This window comes from Leptinotarsa decemlineata, unplaced genomic scaffold (assembly GCF_025532065.1).
Source record: "Leptinotarsa decemlineata unplaced genomic scaffold, Ldec_3_MD MMD2_P_RNA_scaffold_12, whole genome shotgun sequence".
In the NCBI taxonomy this organism is placed as follows: Eukaryota; Metazoa; Arthropoda; class Insecta; order Coleoptera; family Chrysomelidae; genus Leptinotarsa; species Leptinotarsa decemlineata.
Window position 1 is genome coordinate 5,060,274 of NW_027412526.1, and position 25,001 is coordinate 5,085,274.

General features: G+C 37.1%; 1 protein-coding gene across 1 annotated transcript in view; it reads right to left on the reverse strand.

Moving 5' to 3' along the window:
• The window catches only part of Rgk3 (Rad, Gem/Kir family member 3), a 224,679-nt gene that overhangs the window by 61,143 nt on the left and 138,535 nt on the right, over window positions 1-25,001 (reverse strand). Inside the window, exon 3 of the mRNA XM_074172604.1 lies at window positions 12,705-12,937. Coding sequence (XP_074028705.1) covers window positions 12,705-12,870 — 166 coding nt within the window. The 5' untranslated portion in view covers window positions 12,871-12,937. The remainder of the gene's footprint in view (window positions 1-12,704; window positions 12,938-25,001) is intronic.

The window sequence follows — 25,001 nt, forward strand, 5'->3', positions numbered from 1 at the left end:
AATAAACTTAAAAATTCAAACATTCCAATGAATGACCAACTGGATTTGAATAGATCACTATTGTTGAACTTGTTTTCTTAAAAACCGAGAAAGAATTATTATTGATGTAGATGTGAGGTAATATGCTCCAGGTGATCATAATTGAAGAGGTATCTTAGGCAGAGGTTTAGTTATGGAGGTAGTCTCAATTATGGTTACCTGTAGTATATAAATATAAGGGTAAGGAGCAAATTCTATTTCTAGAAGAATTATTAGAAGTATTCAAATCACTTGATGAAGCTACTGTGTCAGCGAAACATGTTGTGATATATTTTGAAATCTCAGTATAAAATCAACATCGCCGAAAAAAAATCTGAACAACGAAAGATCCGTATTTGAAGTTCCACAAAAAATTTCTAGTCTAATATTTTCTAAGCGCCCATCGGTCATAAAATTCATATATTATCAACTTTATATTAATGAAAAAGTCACACAAAAAATCAGACAACTTTTTCTCAACTGTGACAGTCTATGTCGTGCGTTGCAAACCAAATCAAGTGCATAAAAGACTCCACGCATATTTTGCACACTATACTTTTTAAACGATTTCAAAATTGAAATGAAAAATAGAATTTGAAACATTTTAGACTTCAAATTTCGATTATTCTATCCTATATCACCTTGTGATTCCTAAGGATTCAATAAATTATTATTATATAATTATTATCATGCCAATATACATAAAATTCAAGTAATAACCTAAGCTTGTTTCAAGTTAAACAATGTCAATATTGAAAATTTAGACTTGGATTAGTTCTGTTACAAAAAGTGATGGTGCATAAATTATCATCACTATTATTATTATTTTTATCACTTGATAAGCTTAATCACTTCCAATTGAATATTTGTTATATTGCAGAACATTCGATACTTGAATATCCTGGTTCCACTTGATTTTTTCAAAAGCACCACAAATAATGGTCAAGTTCGTGGTATTTTTGAAAATGTAGCTGAGTGACATTTTGAAATGAAGTATCTTCAGTTCCGATTTGGAATATTAGGGGTTATGGCTGCCCCTGCTAGATGGTTGATATCTACAGTACCCTCTAAAAATGAGTGTGACGTGTTTTTTTCATATTTTTAAATTCTCTATAGGGACCAAAAAATAGAGGATGTTGTTGAATTGACACCCTGTATATTCCCATTGATGAATCTTATGATCAGGCTAGTCCTGAATTACAACCCAGATTAACAGAGTTTGTTGATTTCCTTACCGGCTATGACTCATACCGGCGCAGATTATGAATTAACGCTTCAAGACCTGTCGCGCGTCTATACGAAACAAATCAGCTTATATTTACGATCAAAGTTAGCTTATTTAATAATATAGTAGGGGAGCCCACGATGCAAAATGGGGATTTACCTAATGATGTGAAGCCTAGATGATAAGAAGAAAAAAATGTTATATAATATATACCTTTTCATCGGTGGGGGAAGCGGCTATAGATTTTTAAATAAGTAAAAAAATACTGTTGCATGGACATACTCGAGCGCGTCAGATATTGATAGCATCAATGTTATACGTATTTATAATAATGTTCGTATGTTAATCTGATCGTTTGCATGATGCGGGTGGTTGTACGTAAGAGTTAAAAGTGAAAAGAAAAAAAATTATTGAACGCGTCAGCTTTCATTCAATAATCTGACGATTTCGATCTGACGCAAACTCGAGGCCATTATTATAATGTGCAAAAAAAATTCGCCATTTTGAAATACTCAAGCGCGTCAGATTAAGATATATATGGTTCATCTTATTGTTATAGACGTACTGTCTCATAATCTGACGAGTATCTAGAGGGATTCACTTAATCTGACAAAAAAAAAATATTTTTTCAAATCATTGAACTCAAATAATTGAAAATCTGAGGAAATAGCATGCAAATAAATAGGTGTATGGTTTTTAAGTAGAATACTTGTATTTATTAGAAAATAATTTTAAAAAAATTCCCAAAAAAACAATTTTTTTCATAATCAATTGATTAATTAATCATCATCTTCATCTTCATCACGAACGAGTCTCTGTGATCAGCTATGATGGCGTCATGGCAACAGAATTCAGAGTGGGGACGGAGTGAGAGAGTATTAGATAGAGAAAAAGTGAAAGAGGAATATAAACTCGGAGAGGGAAATATAGGTATCATACAGCTGCACGTATTAAACTTTATTGACACGAATTTTCGTTATTTCGGCTTGCGGAAATCGTCAGATTATATATTTTTCGTTATCCTTGGATTATTTCCTTCAAAATAAAAAAAAATCAGCTACGCTAGAGAATGTCGAAATGATGTTATTTTTTTACAACTTTGCTGCCCTTCCCTATCTTTACGTCACTTTCAAATTGTCAGATTACTGGAATATACACTTTTTAGCATGTAACACATGGATCAATAAGTCCCGAGACTAACAATGAAAACAACATTTTTTTTACAAAATTTTTTTTATTCATCAACATAATCTCCTTTTAGGGTGATACAATGGTTCCAACGCTTTTCCAATTTTTCAATACCATGTTTATAAAAAAATGTATCTTTCGCTTCAAAATAAGTTTCAGTTTCAGCGATGACCTCCTCATTTGAGCCAAATCTTTTTCCCTGGAGCATTTTTTTAAGATCAGCAAAGAGCCAGTAGTCACTGGGGGCTAAATCTGGTGAGTATGGGAGGTGGGGAAGCAGATCAAAGCCCAATTCGTTTAATTTTGCCATTGTTTTCATCGACCTGTGGCAAGGTGCATTGTCTTGGTGAAAAAGGATTTTTTTTCTCTGCATGTGCGGTCGTTTTTTTGCGATTTCCTCCTTCAAACGTACCAGTAAGTCAATATAATAATCACTGTTGATCGATTTACCTTTTTCGAGGTAGTCAATGAAAATCACGCCATGCGCATCCCAAAAAACTGACGCCATCACTTTGCCAGCTGACTGCTGCGTTTTCGGACGTTTCGGACGGCTTTCGCCAGCTGTGCGCCACTCAGATGACTGCCGCTTTGACTCTGGAGTGTAGTGATGTATCCATGTTTCGTCCATGGTCACGTAACGACGCAAGAAATCTTTTTTGTTGCGAGTAAATAGCGATAAACAGCTTTTTGAATCATCGACTCGTTGCTGTTTTTGTTCCATCGAAAGCAATCGCGGCACCCACTTAGAAAAAACCTTTTTCATGCTCAATTTTTCATGAAGGATAGTAAATACACTTCCATATGATATCTGTGTCATCTCAGCAATCTCACGGAGCTTCACTTTACGATCTTTCATTACAATTTTTGTCACTTCACTCACATTTTCCGGTGTAACAGCTTCCACAGGTCTACCCGAGCGTTCTGCGTCATTTGTGTCGGTACGACCACGTTTAAACTCGGCAAACCACCGACAAATCGTTGCTTTTGATGGACAAGAGTCCGGGTAACATTTTTCAATCCATTCTTTCGCTTGCACGGTGTTTTTACCCATTAAAAAACAATGTTTTATCAGAACACGAAACTCGGTTTTTTCCATTTTTTAAACAAACTACAAAACGACTTTACTCTAACCTCGATAACTCAGCTGTTTCTGGTCCGATCGACTTAAAATTTCGACACGTTTCAAGCAAAGGTTAGTACTCTAGAAAGACGTGGTTACTGGTTTACTAAGAGCGCCATCTCTGGGTTAGTCTCGGGACTTATTGATCCATGTAGTAATTAAGTCACCCTACCTTAATCTGACGCGCTCGAGAATTTCTGATGATCAATTTTTTTTACTAATCTGATCCTTTATCCTTCACGGGCGGCCTTACGTATGGGGTTCATATTTAGTAGAGGTACTCAATCGGGTACAAGGTATCCCCCTGTATATTAATCTGCCGCGCTTTAGTAAATCCCGAAATCCCCTCTTGGGCTCCCCTATTAATAGGTTCCACCAAACCAATCTTCAACACGACCAGTCTGAATTCTGAACTATTGCAGCTCTATTAAACTAATAGACGAGTCAATGTTTTCAGTTTCCGTTTGAACCGCAATCCTGTGCTTTTTATCGTAGAAACAACGGAGGATATTTTGAAGGTCACAGACGGTAAAAAAAACCAAATACCTCTGAGAGACTGACTCCACCGAATCGACTCTATATCAGGACGGAGCTTAAGTGGTTAGCTGATTCCGGCGGAAAAAGAAAATCATTTTTCACGCCGTAACATCCCGACAAAAAGACAAGGCGATTGGGGTGAAGTTTCTGTTGTTCGCCTCCGCTGATAACGTAGCAATTTTTGGGTCTGTGCGCTCTGAAGAACCGGAAACAATAAAAAGTACTTATTGGATTTTATACTTCGAATACGAAGAGAGAATTATGTTATACGATGACAAAAAAACATAAAATGAACTGAGGACATCGGCAGGAAATTGGTTGATCCTCATGATCCGATAATGTACTGGGATTTTATGTTATCAGAACCAAACTTTGACTCTGCAGCGTTTCAGTACTGCGATTTCTATTTCGTATACAGGGTTTCCAAAAATTTTGCCACGGGCTAATGTCTCCGAAGTCAATGTAGATAAAAAAAAAGAAAATGTGGCGATCATATTGAATAGCACTAAACTGGATCATGAATTATCTGGCAATAGACAGCAAAGGTTGAAACTAGAGGAAGTTTATTTGAATAAAATGCAAAATAATATAGGTGTACACCAAGGGTCTATTTTGGGACCATTGTTATTCCTCATATATTCAAATATTAGGGAAACATAGAAATCATAATAATGAAAACCTACTTCTACGATTGAATGACAGTAATATAGAGAAGGTAAATAAATTCGTGTAATTGGGTGTAACTATTGACAGCAATTTGGAATTCAAGAAACATGCTCATCAAGTTATCAAAACAATAGCTTACAAAATCAACTATTTAAGAAGATGTTCCCCATCGGGGAACTCAGTCAAAGAATGAAAAATCAAAAACTCTGCTTTACTTTGCCAAGCTTTCGCTTCCAGTGGGAAGTTTCTTCAGGGCAGTGGAAATGAGTAAAAAGCAATTAATTGAACATATAAATCGACAAAAAAATCAAACAATAATGAAGTTTTTTGGTTTGACAAATGTCATACCTTCACATAAATGAAAAATGACATATAGGTTTGGAAATGTCCTATAAGGACATAGATAGAGAAAAAGTGAAAGAGGAATAGACATTCAGAGAGGGAAATATAGGTATCACGCATTAAACTTTATCGACGAATTTTTCTTATTTCGGCTTGCGGAAATCGTCAGATTATATATTCGTTATCCTTGAATTATTTCCTTCAAAATGAAAAAAAAAACAGATACGCTCGAGAATGTCGAAATAACGTTATTTTTTTACAACTTTGCTGCCCTCCCCTTTCTTTACGTCACTCTCAAATTGTCAGATTACTGGAATATACACTTTCTAGCAGGTAATTAACTCACTCTACCTTAATCTGCCGCGTTCGAGAATTTCTGATGATCAATTTTTTTTACTAATCTGATCCTTCATCCCTCACAGGCGACCTCATATATGGGGCTCATATTTGGTGGAGGTACTTAACCGAGTACAAGGTATCCCCCTGTATATTAATCTGCCGCGCTTTAGTACATGCCGAAGTCCCCGCTAGGACTCCCCTATTGAAATGAACCAGATAAGAGCATTCATTACACTGGTAAGAGCTAAGTGAGATTTCACGAGGATTTCTCGGTTTAGAAATCTCATTCCACTTTCAGACCATTATTATTATTTTTGATGTACGTTATTACAGCGCGCCCTCACGCCCCCGCTGGAAGAAGGCTGTGAGGAACGCCCCCTGCTGTGTTAGCGAATTGATGCTCACCCAGAAATGCAGACTTCAAAAAAAAAACGACTGAGTCGTGTGCCTCCTGCCGAAAAGGCTCCTCTCTCTCTGGTCTCTGTAGATTAGAGAGGGTGAGTGTAGACTCACAGCACTTAGGCCACATGTGACCCATTGTACATCCTCCCGAGGAGTTGTCTTCCTAGATCATCGTCCATTCTGCCATTTCCAGGAAGGTGAACTAGTCACTAGAAGACATATCCTTTATATTGGCAGATGTAGGCCATGACTCGCCAAACACACACTCTCTTTGGGAACCTTAAGGTGTCTCACGGTGGCCTCCACAAAGATTTGGAAGGTGCAGCGATATTACTGACGTTGCGCGGCTTCTTCAACCTCCTTGGGGTTCCCTCCGTGCATAAGTGCGGGAGCTTTTCTGCAGGGACAGCCGGTTCCTTGCCTTCATTCAAGGTGGAGCTCTTGGCGTCTGCGCAGGAAGTGCCCTTGCTGTTGAAGGTGATCTGGAAGTGATCCAGCCTCCATCCAAGCGGTAGATTGGGGTAGACAATTTTGTTCATCCCCAGCCACCGCCTTAAATTGAGGTGAGCACTTCTGTCCGGCCTCGGGATTGGTTTTTGTTATTCTTGTTTTTGTGTTGTTTCATTCATGTGTGTTCCCATGACCGTTTCCCTATCCGCCACCTGGGGACGCGCCAGATAGGTATCCCAACCCACAGGCCGACAAGGCTTATGCACATCATTACAAGGATTTAATATTCTGGTCGCTCATATGAAAATGTAACTGTCCTTGTCGTTTTGCTGGATACTTCTGAAAGAAGTTCATGAAAAAACCAGGACAGATTGTATTTGAACACGGATTTGGTTTAAAGTGAGCAAACGCGGCACCCAATGCGAGGACAGCTTTCTAATACCTTAATGTTGATTTGATATGTAACAAACACGTTTTATTGACATGTTCATAACGTCTGCTATCTCTCTCGTATTCGCAGTTTCAATGTGTGGAAAGATATTTTCGTCACCTGATAGATTTATATCCCCAATTAATCAATTATAATTTATATATTGAAAGCATCGAAATACTCGGAGAATGTTCAGCAGTTTATCGACTCATCATCGAGCTTGGTTTTGATTCGAATTTCACATGCAATTTGAACAGAAATTAATATGGCAACAAGAACCACTTTGAAGTTAATGTGGTGGTTGGTCTATTGATTTTGTGAGGACTCATCTATTCAAACGCCAATGAATGTGATTGTTCGGCTTTATCGAATAGACATTCAGTGAACACGTATGGTTTGTGTTACCGTAGCGGAAGTCCTGAAGATATGGTGAGAGAATGGTTTGAGCTTTGATGAAATGGATTATTTGCGGGGATGTATTGAAATATTGACGGTTTTGACTGAAACATGTTCGCTAAATGAAATCTGGAATGAAATGGAATTGAGCGGAAACTGGTTAAAACTGGAGAAAACTCAGTATTTGTCTTTGAAAATTCCTTTGGGAATATGTTTGAATCGTATTCGAAGAAAGTTTGATGACTGTACTGTGGATACATAACAGTTGGGCTAAAAAGTTACATAATCAGTTCTATAACCGATTGCCGAATGAATATAAATCGTTCAGTTTACATAATTTCAAGAAAAGATTGAAAATCAAATTTGAAGGAAATTCGGACTGACAGTCTGTTCGATTGCTTTCATGGATTTCTGTATTATGATTACGATTATATTTGTATACACTTCCTTTGTCATGGTAGGGTTGAAAAACAGCTCAGGCTCATCCCCACCAATTCATCATTTATTGAAATAGTATCTTTCTGTCAATAATAATAATAATAATCGTCTTTATTACTACAACCACACAAAAAAAATAATACTAATAAGTTCTAACTACTATATATATATATATATATATATATATATATATATATATATATATATATATATATATATATATATGATGTGTTGTTATTCCGGGTGTTCATCCGTTGTGTACTATTCGATAGTCGACGTTTTGCCATCATCTCAGATGGCATTATCAAGACGAGTTACTGCTTCGCTTCGAGAGGTGTAACTGATGTTAGGTTCTTCTTGTGGTGTTTTTATATGATAAACTAATTGTTATTATTTAGGAATGATGTAAAATTCAAAATTTATTATTGTGAATCACTTCCTTAGAAACTGACATGGAGTGATGCTTTTGAAAAATATTTATATTTACATAAAAGTGAGGTTAACTATTGTTGTACGAAACTATAAAAAGAAAATGTATCTTAATTTAAGAGCCGAAGTTGAATTAGTAGAATAGAAAATTTTCCTGAAAAAGAATTTGAAAATTTGTATATGTGAAAATTGATAGATGGTAACTAGGGGAACGAGATGGATTTTCAATTTTTTTATCAACAACGAGATTCTTCTTGAGGCAACGAAAGAGACGCCACGCTAAATTTTTCTCTCCGTAAAATTTGAATTATATAGTATATGAATTAGGAATTAAACAGAATAGTAGTGAATACTGATTAGTAATAATAAATTCAGTGAAAAAACCTACCTGTCCAGCCAAGGCGAGTAAGGAATCCATGAGTTCCAGCTTCACAGAAATATCACACCAAACACACACCAGCGTTGGAGGAAAGTAATGTATTTACTCAAACCATTTTTATAAACAATATATGCATATCATAATGAAAAGACCTACGAACTGAATAAGACAATAAAAAGTACTTGAAATCAGAACCAGAAATTGGACTCTGCCGAATTACAGTGACCTGCAATTCATAAACGGACAATTACCACATTTGTTCGGTGTTTTCACATTGAATAGTTCGTTGTTCGTTGTAGATTTAGGACATTCTTAGATTTAAGGAATTTTCTATTTTGGCAATTGATATATATATATATATATATAATTTTTGAATTCAACATATTTTTACTCCGATAATCAAAACTGTTCTACATTTTTTAATATTAATTGTGTCTTTTTCAAAATTTATTCACAGGAAAATCTACAAGAAAAGTCAAGTTTGGGTAAGTAATTGTTGTGTTTGTGCCTGAATCTACCTGAAAGGTTGAGAAAAATCTCTATACACTGAGATATAGGATTTAAACTCAAGATAAGAGTCGAGCCGAGTAAAATTTTCATCACAAGTAATAATAATAATAATAAAAAAAAATCAGAATTTTTTTAAAAACCGAATATCAATTTCAAAATCATTCAATATCATAATAATATATATATATATATATATATATATATATATATATATATATATATATATTATATATATATATATATATAATATATATATATATAGATATATATAGTTATAGTAAAAGGCGAAGTTCAATTTTCGCAGCTATGCAAATTATTGCTAAATTGTTCTTTCACTCAACCTAAAAAAGTCTCTGCACGGGTATTGAAGTAGCATATCATTAACATAAGTATATGAATACATGAATAAAGATCAGTTACTGGCGATGATACAAAACTAGTATTGGTCAGGAATCCCTCAAAGAGGAAAAAAATAAAATAAAAGAAGATAGAAAAGAGGAATGGTGAACCGTTCATCACGTTATTGATTTTGAAAGATCAGCAGAGAACTGGACTGTTTTCTGTTGAAAGAGGTTATTCAGCAACTCGATTTTCATTTTGGTTTCTGTGTTTATTGTTGCCCCAAGTGTTTCAGAATCTCCAGGCCTCCTTTTCATTTTCCTTCTCACTCTTCCATTCTCACCTCTGTTATTCTTCAGATCCTCCTTTCTGTACCTATTGCTTTTCATTGCTCTTCTCGTCTCCTGTCCAACATTATTTATGTTATTTTATCTTCATTTCTAATTAATCTATCTTTTTTTCATATGCTTATTTCTTCTTCACGTTTCAATTATCGTTCCTCCAATTGTTTCAACAACGTCTCTCATTCTTCTCTCTTTTTTCAACAGCTCCTGTTTTTCATTCCTCTTCTATTGATGTTTTCGTTTCAATTGAGATTGTTATTCAAATCAACCCATTTACTTTTCAAGGACCCAAGAATCCCGCTATACTCGTTAATTTACCATGAATCTGCCTGAATATGGTCTTTTCATTAACTTCTTTTGGATATCATCTAAGAAAAGAAGAAACAAAATCTGATAGATATTTATGTTCATCATTTGAATGTCGCCACGTTTTGAATTGGTTCCTGGTTCAGTGATGAACGCCCTGAAAGGGATGCAGACCTATTTACAGTCCTTCAGCCAACCAGTGTTTCCATTATGAACTTACGTGCTGGCAAAATCCACTCAGATATGAACGATCTATTACAGAGCTGGATCTCATGAAATTGACCACGTTAGTTCATTACGTTGAAGCATATCCTCAAGCGAATTATTCCGTTGTACTGAGTGACTCGATTTTGCCGTAAGCCGCGGAAAGCAGCTGTTGACGAAGATCAAACCGGAGAGGTTTTAATGGCGACCGTAAAAACGTTGAAGTCTCCAACACAAAGGAACTGTTATTTGATTTCGTAATCGAATTGTGTGACTGGAGTGAAAGATAACAGAAGAGGATTTTTCTTTCTTTGGAACGTTCATCAAAGGGGTGATTTTTCCTTCTTTATTGGATTTGTTTGTGTTTCTTTTGTGGAGATGTGAGTTCTTATATAACTCATGTTTGAAATGGAGAAAGACTCAATTCACTCCAAACAGAGATCATGGCATCCGAGTTCTTTAATATTTTGGTATTTGTGTTTCCGAAACAATAGTTTGGCTATATTGATTACGGTGATATATTTGAATCACCATTTACCAATAACATTTAACGATAACTAGTGATTTCTAATTCGTAGGTTGTTTGTATGTCGACTCAGGTAGTCCACCTCTCTTGTTGATGTGTTGCTATTGGCAGAAGTGTTATTACCTGTTGATGACGTAACATTGGTGACATGAAGTGGCAACAGCGCAATGCAATATTACGTCCCAAGTATGCCCGCTGAATATGTCATTTTCTCACGCATTGTACACTGTACTTTTTCTACGGTTGGGTTGTTTTCAAGTATTGAAAATTAAAATACATATATAATAATACTTGTATGTCATTAACTCATTTTATATTTCATTTGAAATAGCAGTTATATTTGAACAATTTTGTGAAGTAATTCCTGGTAGGTCATTTTGATTCAACATATTTTTGGTAATTGAAATATTAGCTGCGGTCGAAGTTGAAGGGGAAACGTACTGAGCTTCCACAGCATTGTTGTGTTCAGGTTCTAATGGCGCTGGAGGATGAATGGATTCTACTATACTTTTTGAAATTTTCATTTTGTTAGCTATGGAGTTGAAGATATAAGATTTGGCAACATTGTTGGATTTCCAACCCCCATGGCGTTTTAAAGTTAAAAGATATGCTCCTGCATTAACTAAAATAGTTGCAAATGACCTTCGTGAACAGTGGCCAGTATATAATTCAGGGTTCGGTAATTGCAAAAATTTCGCTATTTCTTTCGCCATGGTGCCAAATTTATTCATCCCCACAGGTTGTTTCGTTCATTTACGAAAGCGTTGAAGGTCCACACAAAAATATTTTTTTCGATTTGTATAATTCTGACTTTCATTTCTGGATTCTGAGTTGCAAGTTAGAATTCTGACTTACAAGTCAGAATTCTGAGATACAAGTCAGAATTCCGACTTGTAAATCACAATTCTTACTTGTATTTCAGAATTCAGACTTGCGAGTCAGAATTCTGACATACAAGTCAGAATTCTGAGATTCAAGTCAGAATTCTGACTTGCAACTCAGAATTCTGAGATGGAAGTCAGAATTATACAAGAAGGGCCACACAAAAATATTTTTTTCGATTTGTATAATTCTGACTTTCATCTCAGAATTCTGACTTGAATCTCAGAATTCTGACTTGCAAGTCAGAATTCTGACTTCATTCATTTTTCGATAACAATTTGAAAATTTTCAATTCATACCTTTATCAGCAAATACTTTTCATCAGGTGCATCTTTTAAAAATTGTTGAATTTCTTCAGAAGTTAATGTTTTTGACTGTTTTGGAGCATATTTTTGAGATTTTCGTTTCAAAAATGCACGTAGTTTTACGTATTTTGATATATCAATACAGTTTTTAATAATTAAGGTACTCCTCAGCATCGAGTACTGAGACCATAATGTTGATGATTTCAATCTTCTTGACAACTCTTCAAAATAAACTAACAAGGTATTTTCGGAACAAAAATTTACCTTGGCTTCCATTTTCCAGTCCATAAAGTTTCTGTGAGCGATTTCATATTTTTCTCTTGATGTGCTTGGTAGCAAATTATTGCAAACATCTACTTATTGCTTCCTGAACAATTTCTGGAGGTGTATTTTCCAAAACTAAATCTTCGTATACCATTATATTATATGCAATATAATTATGCAGTGCTTCGGTTTTGTTGTTATGATAACGCCGACAATGGGCTACTTGGATATTGCACGCGAATCGTAGCATTGTTAACATGGAGAACATGTCATATCAATCTGACATGTAACAATTGATGACTGACTTGGGTTATCGTGATAACAGTGATAAATTATTTCTCACTGTAATAGCAGATATTTCTCACTGCGTGAGAAATCTTTCGTTTTGAACGTATGAGAGAAGTGGCACATGGTATAGCATCCGTAGAAAAAAACAATTCTTTGTAATTCCTTAGACAATTTCGTTTCAAACAATATGGCACGGAGTTGCCTCATGGCAACATGCATTTATATCATGAGTAGAGTAATTCCAAGAGGATCGCATGAAAAAATTGGGGTGGCATAGCTTTCGTTACTTTCACGCCGATTTTACCTGGACTATATGGCGCGCACTAACACGATTTTCCAACCTCGTTATATATACTAAAAACAGAAACGATTCTTACCTTTTTGTCTATCATACGCATTGATGCACTCTGAAGTCATGAACTGGCTGATAAGCGCAGTCTTGCCAACCCCCGGAGATCCTAGCAGAGCCACCGTGTAGGACGACACCTCCGGCAGGTTTTGCTCCGGCTCATCGAACACCGGGGAGGGCGTCCCCCCGCCCATCGCGGGAGGGCACAGGCTGTTACTCCTCGAACGGCGTCTTCTGAAGGAATCCCTCTGTTCACGATCCCTGAAAACAAAAATATGATATGAAGTCGGTCGAGGAGTTCGGTAGTAATTGAAAATGTCACCGGGAAGGAGAAAGAGTTGGGCTTCATGAATGATTTATACTCGCGGGGAATCCTGGGGGATGAAATTCATAGTTGTGTCGACGTTTGCTGGGATGAGGATGACTTTTATGAATAAAATATTGCTACAAAAGCGGGATGAAATGTTATCTAACTGAAGTGAAACACATTTTTTAATACTATCGGTTGAAGAGTAAGAAACTGGAAATGGAAACCGTTGAAAAGCTCACACTCAATTCCAGCAGAAACTTTACGATTTTATTGGAATAGGCGGGAATGTAATTAATGGCAATTAAGCAATGGCTTCTCAACTCGTAGAACTCTGTCTATAAAATACGGAGATACAACATCTACGCCCATTCAGATTTCCATCAGGGGTACCGCAGGGATCCCATATGGGCCCACTGCTGCTCAACGTGTTTGTAATCGACATAGAGTTTGTTTTCAAATATTCAGAATTTCTTATGTTTGCTGATGATCTAATACTTTATCTAGCAATTCGTTGCCGGAAAGATGTTGAATTGGTTCAAAAAGATCTCGAAGCCTTTTCCATGTGGTGTAGAAATAATTTATTAGAGGTAAACATTGATAAGTGTCAAATCATTACGTTCGCTGAATTTAGAAGTCCAATATTCTTTGAATAAACATTGAATAATATAGCCCTTAAAAGAGAAACATTTATTCGCGATCTGGGAGTTAAATTGATAGCGGAATTATTTTAATCTCCGAGTATCAGAAATTCTGGCATGATTTTTGAATTGAAACAAAAAAGATGTCATATTGTGCTTTCGTAAGATCCATTCTTGAATATTGTTCGGTTATATGGGACCAATACTATAATGTGAATATCGATTTGATTGAGAATGTTCAAAATTAATTCTAAAGAAATTGCACTTTTCACTTTGTTATTCAATGAAATGAATATGGGTACAATCAACTCTGATCCAAGGTAAATATAAAATAATTGGAACGTGAGAGAATGAATATGAACTTGAGTATCCTCTTCAAATTAATGAATAGTGAGATAAACTGCCCAGAACTACTTCAACTAATAACTTTTCATATCAAACCAAAAGATACTAGAAATCCTGACATATTTCATATACATTTTTTCCATGTCAATTATGTTTTGAACAGTCCGATTCCTTGTATTCTGAAGCTGGGAAATCAATATCATAATAACTTAGATCTAGGTATTTAATGTATCACTTCAGGTCTTTAAAAATCAGTTGAAACGGCTATAGCGTTTTCGAAGCTTTTCTTTATCTTACTATTTTCTCTGTAAGTACCAGACTTTTTACATCTTCTTTCTTGTAAGTACCACAATTGTTTATTCTTTCAGTAATGTAGTCACTAGACATACGGATTTATTAATATTTTGTATTTTACACTTTGCTAAATGTTTTGTGAAATTGTAAAGTATAGGTATCAGATAAGACCAGTAGTTTCCTTTGTCACTGCACCATCAGTCAAATTATCAGAAAGAATAATCAGTATCATCATGAATCATAGTGAATTTCAACCTAAATGTAGTCCACGGATTTCATACGACTTGATGAATAAAATAAAGAACATAATTCTACTCGCAAAATTAATAGCCTTTGAAGCGCAGAATCTATTTGCCAGCATAACTCCTGATGATACTATCACTTTAGTTATAGAATTATTGGATGAAAATCGAGTGAACCTAGTTATAAAAAAAAATTGACCTTCTGTCTCAAATGATATCATTTTCAATTGGACAACAGTATTTATTCCTTTTCAAAAGGTTTAATTATGGGAAATCCCTTGAGCTTCATGGATGACCTAACGAAGTCGATTTTTAAATATCCTCTGATCAAGCATTTCTTGATATGTGGATGACGTTTTGGTATGTCTCACAGATACTAAGCAATAATTAGATATTTATCATGGAAATATCAACAAAATTCATGAAAACATCAAATTCACTTCTGAAGTAGAAGCAGACAAAACTAACTCTATCAATTCCTTGGACTTGGCAATTAGTAGAATGAACAATAGAGATTATTTTATAATTCATCACTAACCTTTCCATACCGATATTACTATTCATGGTGATTCTACCCATCCGTATCAACACAAAATAGCATGAGTCATAGATTAGTCAATGTTCCTCTTTCGATAGATAATTTTAAAAAGAACTCAATGTCATTAGGCAAATTGTAGTGAACAACGGATTTGAAGCTCAATTAATAGACAAAATACTTTCCAAAAAAGTTTACGCAAAAACGATTCAGGAAGTTTTTCCTATTGATGAGGTAGATAACCAAAATTATAGAGCTTCAATATATCTTGGACAAACTACATAATAAGAGGCTTCATGTTTGAATGAACAAGATACTAAAGTTGCATATAGAACAGGTAACAGACGAAATCCATCTTAATTTCATTCAGGTTTGGAGACCAGCTCCCCTACCCTTTTGGCTGATCATTGGCCTTGAGAGGGGCCAATGGGTACATGACTGATGGATGACGGCATGAAGTCCTTAGACATCAGTGCCGCCCTTCACGGGATACCCCTACCTGGCTGGGGTGGGATGGATGAAAAAGTTATTCATCCTTTAACGGGGGACATGAGGGCCTCATTCGACAGAGTGTCGGGGCCTTCTATATCGGGAGGGGTCGTCTACAGCATAATCTGTGGCTTCCCTAACTAACAAGAACAGGTAACACATTGGGAAACTTGTTAGATTGATGATCTATTTATTTTGTAGATATTCATATCGAATATAGAATGAAGAAAATAACTTATGTCTAATTTTTACTGAGTTTATTATTTGTTACTACCGGTTCCGGTTCATTAGGCCATTTCCAGGTAACTCATAAATCAAGCTAAGACAAGTACTTTAATATACACTGATAACGTCAGCTACCTGTAATAGGGAACTGAAATAACGAATGTTAACTGAATAAGCAATCAAATCAAATAGTTATTCTAGTATTGGTATTGCTTATCCAAAACGAATCGCCATTTTTGTACGTGTTGGTGAAGAAGACCGACACTGAGTGGGAAACATCTGTATACCGTAAACCCACTCACACGGAACAGTATCTGAATCACGAATCCAACCACCATCAATCCACCAAAAGAGGAATCATCAAGACTCTGCTGGACCGTGGTTTCGGGCTCTGTAATACAAAGGAAGGTCTCGAGAAGGAACTAAATAACTCCAAAGTGATAGTAGAACAGACTTTTACCAGAAGACAGCAAAAGCCTCACGAGTAGGAGGAGCCGTCACAACTTGAGCTTGCACTTCCCCATATCGGAAGATTATCGGAAAAGATAAGAAGAACTGGGCCCAAGTATAACATTATAACCTGCTTTAGAAGCGCGGATTGCGATATCAAGAATTGCATTTACTGGAAATCCTGTGAGTGCAGCAAATCCTATATTGGTGAAAGTGACAGGCTATTGAAAGTCTGCATTACACAGCGAGGGGAAACCAGCAAATCAGGAATAGCAGACCATGTTTGGACCCATCAACACAACATCGAGTGGTCCCAAGCTGATATTATCCACAGGTAGGAATACTGGTTCAGGAGAACATTCAAAAAAGCTGCATACATGTTGTCCAACGACGCATACATCCAAGCTAGCGTAGAGATACGCAACATGTGGAATAAAGCAGAAAACCACCGCCAAACGATTCAGCTCCCGCTGAACCGGTGGAGCAGAGAAGGGGTAGAGGGTGTAGGTGAAAGCACTTGAACGAGATATGAATAGTCATCTCTTGAAAGAATAAGTTCAGTGAAAGCATTTGAACGACATATAAATAGTCATCTCTTGGAAAAATAATTTCAGTTAAAGCCAGAAGACGATTGTCGTCGTGAAGTAACTTGGCTTGAAATGTCTTAATTTTTATTCAATTTCAATTGCTCAATTTTTGCTCAATTTTATTTTATGGTAATTTCTTTTCAGAGATTTTTGGTTGATATAATTGTTTTTTTCAACAGTTCTTTTCAATATTTATTTTCATTTGTTCTTTCAGGGATTTCAAATCATTTTATATAATATCTATAAATTCACCATGCAACATTGTCAACCACCTTCAAACAAACTGTTGTTGCATTTTGGTTGTTTTAAGAAATTTCTCTATACAATCCAACTGTGATAACATAACAAGACTCTGTTCCTGTTCGATAGTTATTGCTAATAACCTTTCAACATAATCTGAATCTGTTATTTCTAATCTATTTGAAATATGTACCTCAGCTTTAGCCATTTTCAACAGTTCTACAATGCCCCATTTTACTACATTTCTTACATTGAATTTTCGTACAATATTTCCTAATATGCTCTGATTACTTACAATTGAAACATATTACATCACCTTCTGCCTTATTTACCTATCCTTGGATTCTTTTTGTCATTTGTCACTAATGCTATTGTATTGCTCCCAGACACCTGAGCATTTCTGTTCATCCTCTTCTCTTCCGATAGGAGTTTTCTTTTCACCTCAGTAGTCATCAAGTTATCGTTCTCCTATAAACTTCTTACCACTCTTTCATATTGTTTGTTTGAAGGTGGTTGACAATGTTTCGTGGTGTATTTCATCAGTTCGGACTTCCATTGTCTAAACTTCTTCACACTGATCCAAAGAGAGTCCAGCTAGCATTAACATGGCAATGGTTTGGTTAGTAAATTCGAACTTTCCACGAACTAGTTTTCTGTTCAGGCCTTGCATCTTTTAGAAATATTCTTGCATAGTTACATCGTTTATCTTCTTCAACCTTGTCATGTCTCTCATGGTAATTACAATATGTAGCAATGTAAAAGTACCGTCTGATCCTATCAACGTTTCCCAGATAGTTTTTGCAAGTTCGATATCTCCTATGTCTACTAAGATAGTATCTGACACCAAAGAAAATATCAAGGACCTCGCTTTTTGTTTTGACGAGCTTGGTCATTATTGAAACCGTTAATCATTTCCAAATCCTGGCTCTACAGCTCTGTCTCTCTAGAGTAGGGAGGGTGAGTGTAAGCCCACAGCAATTAGGCCACATTGTGACCCATTGTACATCCTCCCGAGGAGTTGTCCTCCTAGGTCATCGTCCATCCTATTCTGTGCAGGGAGGTGGATATCTCCTTCATATCGGCAGGTGTAGGCCAAGACTCGCCGAACACACACTCTCTTATTGACGATAACTCCGGGCACTCGCACAGGACATGCCCGACAGTCTCATCTTCCTGTTCACACATCCTGCATAGATGTGTGTCCACGAGCCCCATATTATGGAGGTGTTTCCTTAGTTGACAGTGGCCAGTCAGAAATCCTACTATCAGGCGTAGATTTTTCCTGGTCATCGCCAGATATTACTTCGGCGCCAGCTTCCCAGGTTCGCCCAAGGTGATCCTGGCAAGATTACATCCTTTGATTCCATCCCATCTCGTTGAGGATTGAGCATGGGTGTAACGTTTGACTAGTTCCGCAATTGTCGAAGTCATCAGGCCGTAGGTGCCACTGGGTCCTAAAATTCTTAGTCCAGCCGCTTCCTTGGCTAAAGAGTCGGCAATGCGATTACTTTTACTCCTATCGTGCCCTTCAACCCACCTCAGGATAATGTTATCATCTACCGAAGCTTTGGCTGAATCTTGGTGACACTCTAGTACTAGCCTTAAGGTTATACGTTGTTTGTTCAAGGCTAATAGGGCTTGTCTGCCATCAGTGCAGATTGTTATGTTTTTGCCAGGAATTCCTTTCTTGGTTATTACTTTTGTGGCGATTGAGACACACCAGCCAGTTCTGTTAGGACCACGCTGGTATTTCGTCCCATTCCCCACTTAATTCTTAGGCTTAGTGATCTGGAGTACACTTCACACCCTGAGCCTTTAGCTTTTGAGCCGTCTGTATAAATCCGTGTTGCATTTGTATCATCTGACTCTATGTTCTGCTAAATTTGTATTTTGTAGGGTTTATTAAACACAAACCTGGGTTCAATTGCGTCGCTTGTTGCCTGCAGCAGAGGTTGCGCAGTAAGCGCTTCCGGCCATAGGCCCAGCCTCAATTGACCCATTCTCACTTCGAGGTTTACACCAGCCGTGCGCAATCGTACCATGGCCATTAACGCAACCTCCTTAACGTACAGATCCAGGGGGTCAGACCCGTGATTAATTTCATTGCCGCGGTTGGTGTTGTTTTAATGGCTCCTGTGATGTTTAAACAAGCCAATTGCTGTATTTGATATAATTTTTGGATGGCCGTTGCTTGTAGAACTATCGGTCCCCATGTAATGTCTCCGTACGTTACCATAGGCCTTATTATTGCAGTGTAGACCCAGGTGACCACACGGGTGAAAAACCCCATGCGCGTCCCACTGTCCCCCGACATTGCTAATAAACCACGCATGCTCTTTTTGCTCTACTCTGTAGATGAGAGTTCCATGGATAAGGATTGCCTAGGAGTATTTTCACTCACCAACTTGGCTCCAGTTCTAATTGACCAGGCAAAGTAGTTATCTTCACCTTGCATCACATATAATTTCTTATTGTCTTCCGCCATTTTGAGCTTTGACAACTTGTCCTCAATCACAATCAATAATTTCCAATCTTCAATATCGGACCGATTTGTATTTCAATCTTTAATTAGCAGTGATTTAACACTCTGGGCCCATAACCTGTTGTTACGTTCAATATTTCCAAGTATTTAGACCTGCTACAGTACATTCACTGGTTTATTGTTCACAATAAAAGTAATACACCATCCATCTTGTATCATTTTATTTTCTCCTCTTTTATTCAACGTACATCATGGGACACAAAATACACAAAACAGTTTCAATATGAGTTCATAACATTGTTGCCAAATTTCTTATATTTAAACGGCTCAACACAAACAACAACCATGTTATTCCTCCGACCCAGTCCAGGAATTACGTACTTTCCGGATTGATGCTACTTTCTCAAAGAAGAAGCATCCGAGAAATGGGTAATTCCAAAAAAAAGATAATTTTCCATGATATGCGAAAAGTATCAATTCACAAAAAAGCGTCTCACAAGAAAACGTTGTGTCATAAGCAGTATTCATTCCACTCGTGTATTCAATCCTCACTAACGAAAGTAGATATTATGAAGTTTCCGAATGCACCGAATCATTACTAGCATTGTGGGAAATGAAAAGAGCTCTCTACATGTAATTCTGGCCGCCATTGTCAGGAATAGGAAATTATCAGGAACTCAATTTCGCTGGAGAGGGTCTCTTGAGACTGTAATTGAAAAAAACTAGGTTTAGGGCATCAGCGATTTTATTCAGGTAGAAGAAAACGAATAAAAGTGGGTAATAAGTTCTTCTGTCGAACGTTGTGAATAAATTAACTTTTTATTCGTGGTACAGAAGCGCGAATAATCCCTTCGAATCCAAAGAAATATGTGGTACAATAGTTAATCGATGAATTAGCAAGAGCTCGGAAATTTATTTCCAGGAAAGTTGCAGATGAACGATTTTGGAAAGTACCCAGAGAGAGATGAGTTCATACATGGATTAGATTGTGAATTTTCAGTTAAACCGGTGGTGTCGTGTGTAAGGGCTCCATCCGTAAAAATGTCAGAAATGCTGATATATATCAGCATTTCTGACACACAACAACAACAAAAAAATATTTTTTGAATGTTTCCTACACTAAATTAGTCAATTTCTACTAATTTTGGGGTGATAAAAACGAAAATAACAATGAAAAATTTTTATTAGCTCTGGTTTTTGAGATACACAGTACTTAATCTTAAAGAGTAGTTATACTATACGTGAAAAGTGAAAGTACATAAAACAATATTGTTATGTTTCTTTTAGAATATTTTAAGTACAAAATTAATAAAAAAAACATTATTCTTAGTGTTTTGACAAATAAAAGAAGTTTGTACCACCAAATTTCAATTAAGTTCATCCGATTCATTGTAAGATCGCTGTCGTTTAGCTTGTCTTTTATAAAACACTTCTGGAGCATCCCTACACACAGACCAGCAGTAGTCTGCAAGCATTGCTTCATTCCAACGGCCCTGATATCTCTGTTCCATAAAGGCAATGATATTTTCACATCATGTTTTAGAAGATTCCACTGTTGTAGTCTTGACCCTAACAGCTCAGCCTTTTCCTTAGACAAGCGAAGATCTCTTATAAGGTCACTCAACTCTGCTTGACTAATTCTGTGCGGATCACTAGACCTATCGCTTACCCCAAAATCAGGGTCATAGGATGTAGAAGGATGGGTTGCTCCTTCTAAACAGTCTTCATCACCTTCCTCTAAAATTTCATAGTTTTGGGGTGGAGAAGGGACTGGCAAATTGTCTGAGTGTGGTACAGGCCGAAGAGCAGATGGGAGATTAGGGTATTTAACCGTTCCTCTTTTCTTCATAGATAAACCTTGCTTAATGTGAGGAGTTAAGCAGAAATAACAGTCGTCTGTATGATTGGTAGGCTCACGCCAAACCATAGGTACTGCAAAAGCCATTGCCCGGTTTTTATTTTTCAGCCACTCTCGCAATATGACGGAACAAGAATTACAACATATATGAGGAGCCCATGATTTATCTTGGTCCCCAACTTTCACACCAAAATAATGTTCATAGGCTGTCTTAACGATAGGTGTCATTTTACGTTTCTGAGCCTTAAATGTTATTTCACCACATATATAGCAAAAGCTATCGACAGAATTCACACACTTTCGAGGCATTTCAGATCAGCACTTAAATTAATTTAAAAATCGACTTCACACGATAATTTCAATAGCAACCACGTGCGTACAATTGACAAACTCACATAGGTTATGTTTACTATTTGAGAACAGCTGATGAGAGGGGTGTTAGGTAAACAAACATGTGTACCAACTGTTGGTGATGAAATATTTCATTTGTTGAAAACTCAATATACATATATATAATATAATGATACTATATCTTGAAAACAAGAGCTAATATATAATTTTTATGGTCACTTTCGGTTTTAACACGTGGAAATACATTAAAATCATCTAATTTCAACCCCGAAACAAAAACTTTGTTGTGTTGTGATTCTGGCAATATCTTGAATTTATTGGAGCCTCTGCAGGTCAAGATGTTCAGATGATGTGATGCTGGAAGTTTTTCCGCGTTTTCCAGCAGCTAAAAAGCAAATGCGCCACTGGAATTAATCAAGTCGTCCCGGAGCGACAATTTATTTTTGTTGTTGTTTCATAATTTCGTAATTTGTATTACTTTTAATAAAACTATTTATATTTTGAATATTGAAATAAATAATTGACAATTTACGCTAATATAAAACCGCGATAGATAACACATATCACTTAGTGAACACCTGACTTGAATTGAATAACTTTATTCAGCTTCAGCTACTTTAGTGCAATGAACATTAAAAAAAGATCACATGCTCTACGGGTAAAAGGAAAAAAGTTAAATAGTACTGAAACTGATTTATAAATCAGTGTACTCCAGATCACTAAGCCTAAGGATTAAGTGGGGAATAGGAAAAATGCCAGCGTGTCTCTGGCTTACAGAGACAGGCTTGTCTGGCTATCAGTGGTGCCATCAGTATTACACCCTCAGCGGCCATGGAGATCCTTCTAGATCTACCTCCTCTGCACATTTTTCTGGAAAGAGAGGCTAGATGGACTGCATACAGACTTGTGCGCATTGCCAATTGCGCACAAGTCTGCCAATTCAATGCAGAGTGCAACAGACTGTTGGTTGACATTAGAAGTCACAGCATTCTGGGAATGACTTTATGCCTCCAACTGTCAACTACGAACTGCCTTATAAACTCCCGAGTAGAGAGGACTGGATCCTGCGGGAGAAGGAAATATTAAGAGCAGATAGTTGTTGGTTCACAGATGGATCGAAAACACCTTCCGGTACTGGTGCAGGTGTTTTCAGTCGCAGACCCAGAAGAGAGTTATCTACCTGCCTAGGAACTTATGCGATTGTATTTCAAGCAGAAATTCACGCTATTGAATTGTGTGCGGAGAGATTGGACAAATCCAACCTCACTCTCAAGTCAATGAAAATATTCTCGGACAGTCGAGCGGTCCATTATCCATCCTGTCTTTTCCAGGAAGGTGGACAGGTCACTGGGAGACATCTCCTTTATATCGGTAAGTGTAGGCCAAGACTCGCCGAACACACACTCTCTTATTGACGATAACTCCGGGCAGTCGCATTGGACATGCCTAACAGTCTCAGCTTCCTGTTCACACATCCTGCGTAGAGGTGCGTCCACTAGCCCCATATTATGGAGGTGTTTCTTTAGTTGACCAGTCAAAAATCCTGCTGTTAAGCGTAGATTATTTCTGATCATCGCCAGATATTTCTTCGGCGCCAGCTTCCCATCTCTTTAGCGATTGAGCATGGGTGTAACATTTGGCTGGTTCCGCAATTGTCGAAGTCACCAGGCTGTAGGTGCCACTGAGTTCTAAAATTTCTAGTCCAGTCGCTTCCTTGGCTGAAGAGTCGGCAATGCGATAACCTAGTCCTGTCGTGCCCTTCAACACACCTCACGATAATATCATTATCTTCCGAGGCTTTGGTTAAATCTTGGTGGCACTCTAGTACTAGCCCTGAGGCTACACGTTGTCTGTTCATGGCTAATAGAGCTTGTCTGCTGTCAGTGCAGGTTGTTATGGTTTTGCCAGAAATTCCTTTCCTGGTCAAGGACATTGGCCTATGTAGTTCTTACCCAATTAAAAAATGAATATAATTAATTCAAATACCAGTAAAATAATTATTTTTATAGTGAGGGTTCCATTTCTTGTATTTACTTCACCGCACTGAATAGAAATGTCTATAAATTTTTTCATTGGGTACTTGGGTACCGTAACTTGCATGACTATCGATAGAACTATGGCCAGATTCATGTTCGAGTTGATTATTCTTTTCACATCATTCACAGTTCTAATAATAACTATTTCAATTTCCGCAGTCATCGGGACTAAAAGGCTAACCCAATTTCCTTCCAATCCTAATAGAATCATTGAATGTATTCAGGATGCCAAAGGAATACATGTGCTCCGATTGTTTTTTTAACGTATTGATACTTTGACCAGTTACTTGATGGGAAATTAAAGCAACAAGTCAAAGAGGGACAAAGATAACAAAACAGGGGTGTGCGAACTAACATGTGGATTCAATTCCAAAACGAATGTTTGGAAAACAAACTGAATGAAGAAAAGTGCTTTTTGTATGATTCAGTGTTTATATAAGGTAGGCCATCGAAAGTTTGACATGGAGGTTTTGGGAACTAATTTTGCCAATCCGAAAAAACGCTCAGACAGGTCGATTTTTATTGGGAGGGGGACATTTTTTATCCCATTTACAGTGTTGTCACTTCAATCCGGGGTAGAGGGAATTAGGGGGCGAAACGCACATCATTCAAAACATCTTGGAATTCTCTAAACAATGTTGTGTACATTTTTTTAATTTGGACGAACCATATCAAATTTACAAACCAGTTTCGGGCTGTTTGGCCACTCGTCAGTGCAAGGTGATGCGTATCATCAACATAAAGTCGATGATTTCCGATAATTAAAAATCTAATTCCTTCGAACTAGGCTGAACCGAACAACAAGCAAAATGTTTGTCATCGCCCCATCTGCCTGTGAACGAGATAACAAACCGCATATCCGAAGTTTGCCCAATTCCTCGTATACGGGAAAAACTTTCATATATAATCAGTGGGCATACTTGCCCACTGATTAAATTCAAGTATGCTCACTGACTGTATGTGAAAAGTTTTTTTCCCTTATGGCCAAATTTTGAATGAACCCGTCCAAGGGAAGTTGTCACTTCCAAGCCATTTCCAATCTTATTTATTAATTCATTGTTATTGAAGGTTATCTGGGGTAAGAATGCCTGACTATGACATCTAATTTGCCCGTGGGTTGGGCTAGCTATCGAGCGCGTCCCTAGGTGGCGAATAAGGGAACGGCCAGGGGACTAGAGGCCCTGTACGTGAAGTCAATGTTGCCTTACGGACTGGGTCGCCGGACTCTTAATCATTGGCAGAA